At 50.3% G+C, this 9015-nt stretch overlaps 1 protein-coding gene across 1 annotated transcript; it reads left to right on the top strand.

Annotated features, from left to right (window-relative positions):
- The first annotated feature begins 352 nt into the window (after nt 1-352).
- On the top strand, nt 353-794 carry LOC119448730 (homeobox protein BarH-like 1). The gene is given in 2 exon segments (XM_049664249.1): nt 353-691; nt 693-794. Coding segments are annotated over 2 exon segments (441 nt in total).
- Nucleotides 795-9015: the final 8221 nt, after the last annotated feature.

Here is a 9015-nt window from a genome sequence, read left to right as displayed (position 1 = left end):
TTCAAAGATGATCGTTTAAGTGAATATGTGGTAGGTCATTCCATGTTTCGAACGCTGAAAACGCGGATGTCATTTTTAATCTTGGTTAAGTGTTCCCAACGCTGCCCTTGTACTTTAAATAAAGCATGCTTTATATTGTGCAGTGTAATTACAGAACCTTTTTAATGTTGTGAATACTAGGACGTGAAAATTGTTTGATATTAACGGTGTGAAAAAGCTGTACATTATTCGCTACTCGATTCGATTCGCTTCTGACACTATTCGATACGGTTCGCTTCTATAACTATTCGATTTGTAGCATGCGATTCGGATTCCAAACCTACCATTCGCACCCCCCATACAAAGGACCTATATGCCTTTCTTTTCAGCCGGTTACCCAGACCTCAGCGCCGCGTACCTGTCAAGCGGAGGCGCCTCGTGGCCTTCGTCTGCGTTCCCGCTCAGTCCAGCGGTGTCTTCGGTGGAAGCAGCCCTTGCTGGTCCCGTACAGCACCAGCACTCAGCGCAGGCACCCGTCCTGCCCCTGAGCCCTTCGGCGGCGGCCAGCGACGCTCTGCAGGCAGGCCGCGAGCTGCGCAAGGCGCGGCGTAACCGGACCGTGTTCACAGAGGGCCAGTTGATGGGCCTCGAGCGGCGCTTCGACTCGCAGAAGTACCTGTCCACCCCCGACCGCGCCGACTTGGCGCGGGTTGCTGGGACTCACGCAACTGCAGGTCAAGACCTGGTACCAGAACAGGCGCATGAAGTGGAAGAAACAGGTGCGCGCACCGCCTGTTTTAACGCGGCATCGTTAAGGGCCCGTGCGTCGCAGAAAATCCGGCCCGGCGTCCCGTGCGCAAAAATTTCCGCATATATTTAGGTACATGTACATGCCACGCCTTTTTTCTCTGCTGCCGAAGCGCGGCCCGCCATCCTTCGTCGGTTATAACATATAGAGGTGACATCTAGGCTGAAACCTTGCTGAAAAACACTCGCATCAGTGCCGCTCTAAGGCAGCGTTGTGCCCTAAGGACGTTATCATATAAACTGGTGAACCAATTACTCAGATGTTCAATTTTCGTATATTAGGCTGAGAATCACTAGGTAATGGCAGAGAAGACGAAGGTCAACGACTACCTGGTAAAATTTCGCGTTTCAACTGCAGCATCATTGCGTCAGCGCGCCGTCGCAGATTGAGAAGCATTTCCCCGTGTTTGCGTCGCTTTCGGCGTTGAAAAAGGTTTCAACACTTGCTAGGTCGAATCCTTGAGTCGTTTACGATGCAATGCCATCCTTCGTTATCGATAAATAATTAAATAGTCCAAGATGCTGTCCAAATTCGTGACGTCAACGGAGCTAGTGCGGGGAACTTCAAGGTGTCGTCACCGCTCTTCTTTCGTTATGGCGTGTTTTTTCGGTTTCAAGCCTCCGCTCATGGTGAGGCTCAGCATTCTGTTATGCTCTATGCGTATTTGCCAATCATGCTTGGGATATTCTTCATGTGTGTCACTGATTGCTCACTAAGACAATTTCTGCCTTCCAGGTGAATTTCAATAGCAAAATTGTAATTTAACTAAAACTTGCCCATTATGATTAGTCGAAAACTGCAGGACATAATTCGTGTCCATGGACACGCGTCTAGTATACTGTTGGTTAAGCACTAGCAACTTTCGCTTGTGCATAGCGATCACGGATGAAGGTGATCAGGTCAATGAGTCAGTGCGAGGGAGCATGAGGCAGGACACACACTAACACATACACACAGTGCGCGTGGGTTCATGCTCTCGTGGAAATAGTGAGTGAAATAACTTTTATTACAGGTCCGGCGAGGACGCGAACTCGTCGCGCACCCGGCTAGTCCACGTCGGGACCGGCAGGTCTAGCCCACCGGCCCGGTCGCGGGCACGCCGGACAGCCAGGATTTGCTTGTCTAGAGCGGGGCTACGCAGAAGCGTAGTCCCACTCATCTTTCTGAACTTGGGTATCTCGACCCGCACTCCCAGAGCATGTGTGCTAGAGTGGAGGTCTGCCCCAGGAAGGGCAGGCGTCGTCGCGATATACGTCAGGGGTAAACTTCGTGCAGAACGGCCAGACACGGATATGTGCCGGTCTGTAAAAGTCTAAGCGAAACAGCTTGCGCCCTATTCAATTTGGGGTGAGGGGGTGGAAAGACCCTTCTGGACATGTAGAAAAATTTTGTCACCTCGTTGTGAGTAGCGGGAGCATCCCTTGGCCGTAGGGGGGAGGGGTGTCGGCTCTCCTTACAGAGGAAACGCGGTCGGTGAGGTAGCGCGCAGCCTCGTGAGCAGACTCATTGAGGTTCGGGGGAGCACCCTCGACCGACCCTACGTGAGCGGGAAACCAGTGAATCGAATGATGCGTGAGAGCATCCGGATTGGAGACGCTAAGAAGACGAGCAGCCTGCTCGGCGATGCGACCCTTCTGAAAAGCCCTAACTGCCGTTTTGGAATCGCTGTAGATCTCAGATCCACGACCGTCTAGCAGGGCGAGGGCGATGGCGGCTTGCTCGGCGACTTCGGGGTCTGAAGTGCGAATTGAAGCGCTATTGGAAAGCTTGCCGCTGGAGTCGACCACGACGACGGCAAAGGTCTTTCCATCGCTGTACTCCGCGGCGTCGACGAAGCGTGCTCTGATGCCTTGTTGATAGATCTGTTTCAGAATTGCTACTGCTCTCGCCTTGCGTCTGCCCTCGTGTGGAACGGGATGGACGTTTCGAGGCACGGGGGCCACTTCGAACTTGTCTCGAATGCACCTAGGGATCGGGGTACTGACCCTCGAAGATACCACAGGAGGGTAACCCAGCTCCTCGAGGATGCGTTTACCTGCCGCTGTGGTGGTCAGGCGAGCGAGTTGCGCACGTTCTTGGGCTTCGGCAATCTCCTCGGCGGTGTTGTGTACCCCCAGCTTGAGGAGATCTTCGGTATGGGTCCTAATGGGTAGCCCGAGAGCCCTTTTGACTACTTTGCGGATGAGAGCATTGAGCTTGTCTCGCTCCGCTCTGAGCCAGTTGTGCATAGAAATCGTGTACGTGAAGTGGCATAATACGAAGGCGTTGATAAGGGTGAGGAGATTGGCTTCCTTCATGCCTCTGTGTCTGTTTGCGATTCTGCTAACGACGGCGGAAGGCGTTGTCCGTCTTTGCGATGATCTTGCGGAGAGCCGTTCCGTTCCCGCCGTTGAATTCGACAAACATGCCCAGGACCCGAATGACGTCGACCCTGGGTATCACCCCTCCATCACAAGTGTGAAGACAGATGTTGCTTTCGGAGACTGGCTTCCAATCGTTCGGTCTTCTTCCCTTCTCTTTTCTGTAAAGCAGAAGCTCCGACTTGGCGGGGGAGCACCGAAGTCCGGTGGGGCGGAGATACTCCTCGATCACGTCGATCGCCTCCTGCATGGCTTCTTCGACTCTGCCCTCGCATCCCCCGGCGCACCAGATGGTAATGTCGTCGGCGTAGATGGTGTGCTTGACGTCCTCAACGCATGCCAACCTCTCGGAAAGACCAATCATACAGATGTTAAATAGTGTGGGGGAGATTACGGCGCCCTGAGGAGGGCCCCGTGCTCCGAGGGGCACATCTTCGGAGCGGAAGTCTCCAATGCGAAGATTCGGCCTTCCTGTCCGTTAAAAAAGAGCTTACGTAGCTGTGGAATCTGGAACCGAGACCTATGTCTGAAATGGTCTTGACGATAAAGGCGTGGAGCACGTTGTCGAAAGCCTTCTCGAGGTCCAGACCGAGCAGAGCCTTGACGTCTCTGGAACGGCCGTCCACGATCTGATGCTTGATTAGTTTCATTGCATCCTGCGTCGAGAGTCCGGCGCGGAACCCGATCATGTTGTACGTGTAAACGTCGTTGTCTTCGAGGTACCCGTTGAGTCTGTTGAGGACGACGCGCTCCATGACCTTGCCGACGCAGGAGGTTAGAGAAATCGGCCTCAGGTTCTCGATGTTCGGGGCCTTGCCGGGCTTGGGAATCAGCACCGTGCAGGCCGACTTCCATTCTGCAGGAACCACGCCGCTCTTCCAGGACTCGTTGATCTTCTCGGTGAGAAAGACAATCGACGGGTCGTCGAGGTTTCTCAACATTCTGTTGGTGACTCCGTCCGGACCCGGCGCAGACTTGCGGTTGAGCGCGAAGATGGCCTGTCTGACCTCGGCAACGGAGAAGTCTTCGTCCAGCTCGGGGCGAGGAGGGCCTCGGTAGTCAGGGAGTTGGATCGCCGGATCCCCGTCGCGCCGGATGGGCAGGTACTTCTGAATGAGCTTGGAGACGAGTACATCAACCGTGTGAGACCTGGTGGCTTCGTGAAGGGCACGGGCCAACGTATGCTTCTGATTTGACTTGGAGCCGCTTTCGTCGAGAAGGTGCTTCAGCATACCCCAGGACTTGCCATTGCGCATCTGTCCGTCAATGGATTCGCAGAGCTCGTCCCACTGCTGCTGGCGTGACTATGTGCTCCTATGGACGTGAGTACAAACACCTGGTTTATGTGAGAAGCTTTAGTTTAGATATATTGGCCCCTACAAAGTCATAGAGCAGACCTAACTCGCCAGTTAACTATCGCGTTACAAATGTTGATGCCCCAACTGACCGACGCTGCCGCGTAACAGAGATCGTGCACGCTTCCCGCCTGAAGCCCTTTCATCTCCGTTCCAAGATCTAATGCGTGGCCAGGCTGGCCGCTTGATGATGATGATGATGATGTACCTCCGTTATGGCACGCACCCACTAAGGGGGATAGGCCAAGAATCGGGCGGCAGTGGGAATGCTAAAGAAAATTCATATTTTAAAACAAGAAAACAAGAAATGCCAAGTAAAAGACAAAAAGACAGATGTCGCACTAACCAGATTAGCACGCGAGCGAGCAGTCAGACTGACTGAAAAAGGTGAAAGTGAAGAATTGTTACAATCAGAGGGAGGTAATATTAACAAAACAATTTGGAGAAATCAATTTAGGTGATATGAATGCATCTGATGTGTAGAATACAAATACAATAATTAGCAGGGTAATCGTTTTGTTTCAGTTAAGAAATTAAATACTGCGCACCACACGTCTCTGTGACTATAGCCTAGTGCTGAAGCCCCCAATGATAACAATACTGGTATGTTAAACCTAATCCAATTTTGTAAAGTGGAGCTTCCAGTAATAATTTTCTGTGGCGTGAATAGCGTCTGCATGATAAAAAGTAATGTTCTATTGATTCAATTTCCTTACAGTTGTGACATAGAGGGGACATCGTGAGACCAGCTCTATGTAAATAAAAATTCAATTGCGGGATGCGACAGCGTAGTCTGGTGTAAGTAACTTCCAACTGCCGAGAAGTGCACCACTGTTATTCCAGCAAAAACCTAGATGCTGAAAGTCTGTAGATGGTTTCAGCGGTAAGTTGCTTAAATCATTTTGCAAACAAAATTTTCTGTATCTCGATGCAGTGACGTAAGAAGTATCCGGTAAAACAGGGATCAAAGGCCCACTTAGAGACGTTCTTGCTAATAAATCGGCCATTTCGTTTAGATATAAACCGCGGTGTCCAGGAACCCACAGCAAGTTAATTTTTTGTAAACTTTTAGGGACTAAATTGTGAAACAAGCTAAGGAGAGCTGCATTCGTTTCCGTGGAAAGCGACACACATACCGATAGAGAATCTGTAACTACGACAGCTGTTGATTGATTTGCAGGAAGTTTACGTAGCGCTAGGACAATGGCTGGCCGCTTCCGTCCACGGGGGAAATTAATGTAAGCATTTACGCGGACTTCATCTTCATCTGTACAAAGCCATCAGCAATCATCGGCTAGTGTTCGTGTTGGTGTCGGCATCATGTTTCCTTCTTGGAATAAAGCATCGTCTCGACCATGGTATTGCAATACATATATATATATATATATATATATATATATATATAAGGTAATATTTTGACAGTGCAGACACTTTAAAAAGCCTGTCTTGGGATATGCGCCGTCGAGTTTATAGTGAAAACACTGCTCCATTTACTTTTCTAGCAAAACATCGTTTTATTCTTTAAAGCGCACAAATCTCTGAACCGCCAAAGTATTTTGTTGCACGCTTCGGGAACTAATATCTCGAAACTGCGTTCATTGTGACAATTCGTTCCAAGTGTATACAGCATTGCGAACCCAGCGGCTACAATTCTCAAATTGGAATATATGTCGTAAAGTGATTAATTAAAAACTTATTGCTGCAATTATGTGTATTTCTACATTATTCTTTTCGATTTCTCGCGCATGTCCACATCTTCCACTAATCCAGTGCAAGGGCTGGAATTGTGCCATCTACGACGGAGATTTTTCAACATTCTAGGTAGTCTAACAAACCTATATATATATATATATATATATATATATATATAGCATGTCATGAAATCAAGGAGACAGAGACACAGCACTCGTTCTCCCTTCGTCGTCTTCGCCAACGCCCACCTTGCGAGCGCCCACGGCCAAGTTTACTTCGTCTTTACTCTCGGCCGCGTTGCAAGTTTCTGGCGCGCTTGCAACCAAGCAACTTGTCCAGGGAGTCAGGTCGTCGATGGTGAGCCGTCCAGCGCGCAACCAGCTTATCTGGCGGGAGGCACTGACTGTTGCACGCTGGTCGCAGGTTTCGCCGACGATTATCCCGCCGCAGATAGACACGTATCGCAAGATATTCTCTACAATGCACAGCTGCTCTGCTCAGCTGTTGCGTGCGTTTTTGTACTGTTGCCGCTGGCTGATCGAAGTCTCACCGATGTGCTCGAATACGCTGAGCTCGACGAAATACCAACTGCTGCTGATTCGCTCGAAGGTTGTATAAGGGTAGTCCGCTTTGAAGCCGACGGTTGCTTGTGCATCTGCTTCCTTGCGTTTCCCTTGCGGTCTCTTGCGATGCTACCTTGCAATGGGCTCTTGAGCGTCTTCCGGCCTATTGTGCGTCGCGTGCGTCTTTCGTGTCTTTCGCGTACGGGTAGGTCTTCGATGAGGTTGGCGTCAGCCATGTTACTTGCCTTCGTTTCTTTCAGCGAGGCCTTACTCAGTGCGGGGCCAACAGCGACGCATTCGGCAAATGACTGCGTTGAAATGCTAGCATCTGGTGGGGTCGGACGGTTCTGCCTGCTGCGATCCGGGTACATATCTGGTTCCTGGAGAGCTAGATGTTCAAGTACAGAAGGAGCCAGTGCCTCCATGTGCTCCGGCATTGATGAATGAAGCGGCTTCCGAGCATCACTGGGTTGCAGCCGCAGTACGTCGGCTGGTGTAGACTGCCAAATCGAAGCAGCAGTGGTGCTCTGCTACGTGTTTAGAGGATGTGGTGGAGCTGATAGGGTAGGTTGAGGATTAGGTTGAGGGTAGGTTGAGGAGCGGTAGTAGCCATGGGCATCCCACCGTCTGGATTGAAGCCGACGGCGGCACCCGGTGGGCCGGCGCCTACGGCGAGGCAGCCTGCAGGTCTCCCTGTCGAGGCGTTGCTGGGCACACCTGCCGCAGGATCGAAGCGGTAGCTATCGGGAGCGTCGTGCGAAGAACTGCAGGCATAAGGAAGCGGGCCGAAAGCAGCCATCAGATCTGCACTACATTCAGGCCACGACCCCTGTTTGATGGTTGCGTAGTTGTCTCATGCCTTGGCGGCACCACACACTCGTTTCGCTGCAACAAGCCATCTTGTGTGGTCTGGCCAGGCATGACGATTAACCAAGGCATTGATGTTGCGACCCCAAAAGATGACGTCGTCTTGAAAGCCGCGAAACGTCGGTATTTCCACGAAAGCCGGCTTCAGGGAAGCGTGGACGGTGTTCCCAGGCAGGACACAACCGCTGACGGACGCGAAAGCGGTTGTCATAACCTGGAGCTGTTGTGTCAGCTCGGCGATGGCGTAGACGAGGTTATCCGAACATCCCTCTCCTACAGCCACCAAGGAGCCTTGGACGCCGTCCCCAGATGATGCAACGGCGACTTGCGACGGTGGTATGGTGGCGGTCTCCATACCCGAGGTAGCTTGAACCGCGTTCCTGGGAAGGTGAGACCCGGCACGCCGAAGAAACGTGCGAGAACACTTCAGGCTGGAACGTCTTAAAGCAGGTTCATTGTAGACTGCGCCATTGTAAAGGATCAGAGGAGACAGAGACACAGCACCCGTTCACTGGTTTGGTTTGGTTTCGTGCCTATAGATATAGCACAACCCACTACAGGGGATTGGCCATGAATCGGGCAGCAGTGGGTAGAAAAAAGATGAATACTTAAATAGGATTTTCTTACATAAGAATGGGATAATAAATTAATTCTAATCATTATTATTAATTTTCGTGCTATAGTATCTTAAAATTTGTAATTATAATTTTTGTTTGCTGTGGAAAATAAAACAGTAAAATTAGCATGACAGTCTCCTTGTTTCCATTACAAAATTAAATATGGCATCACATACGTTACTTTTGCAGTGTCAAAGTGCCGACGCCCCTAGAGACAGAATGATAGGTAGCGTAATGGCTAATCCAAGTTGGCGGAGGGCACCTTCTAAAAGTCGTTGTCTATGCGCGGTGAAACTACGACACTCTAAAAAGAAGTGATCCACAGTTTCGGGTTCATTACAATACAAACATAAAGGAGCAGGTGCCAAACTAGAACTATGGGAATATAAATTAATCCTTGGTTTTCGGCAACGCCATTCGCGTAAATGAAACTTAAAATTTTCTTGTTGAACACCATCTGCTGTGTCAAGAAAATCTAAGGTGCTGAAAATCAGTGTTATTAATACACATGATTTGGCGTATTCTTCTTGGACGGAAAATATTTTTAATCTTGCAGAAATGACGTATCTTAAGGTCTTAGGATCCTCAGTACCGGGCCTTTAAGAGATGCCGCTGCTAGTGCGTTTGCTGACTCTTTTATAATGAGCCCCACGTGCCCTGGCACCCACACCAGATGGATGAGGCGTAAATGTTGGGGGATGGATGAGTGAAATTCTTGGAAGTTGATAAATGAATTCGGGGCTCTGATAAAGCCGAGCAAACTGAGAAGGAGTC

This window comes from Dermacentor silvarum, chromosome 1 (assembly GCF_013339745.2).
Source record: "Dermacentor silvarum isolate Dsil-2018 chromosome 1, BIME_Dsil_1.4, whole genome shotgun sequence".
Classification (NCBI taxonomy): Eukaryota; Metazoa; Arthropoda; class Arachnida; order Ixodida; family Ixodidae; genus Dermacentor; species Dermacentor silvarum.
This window is presented reverse-complemented; position numbering and strand designations above follow the sequence as displayed.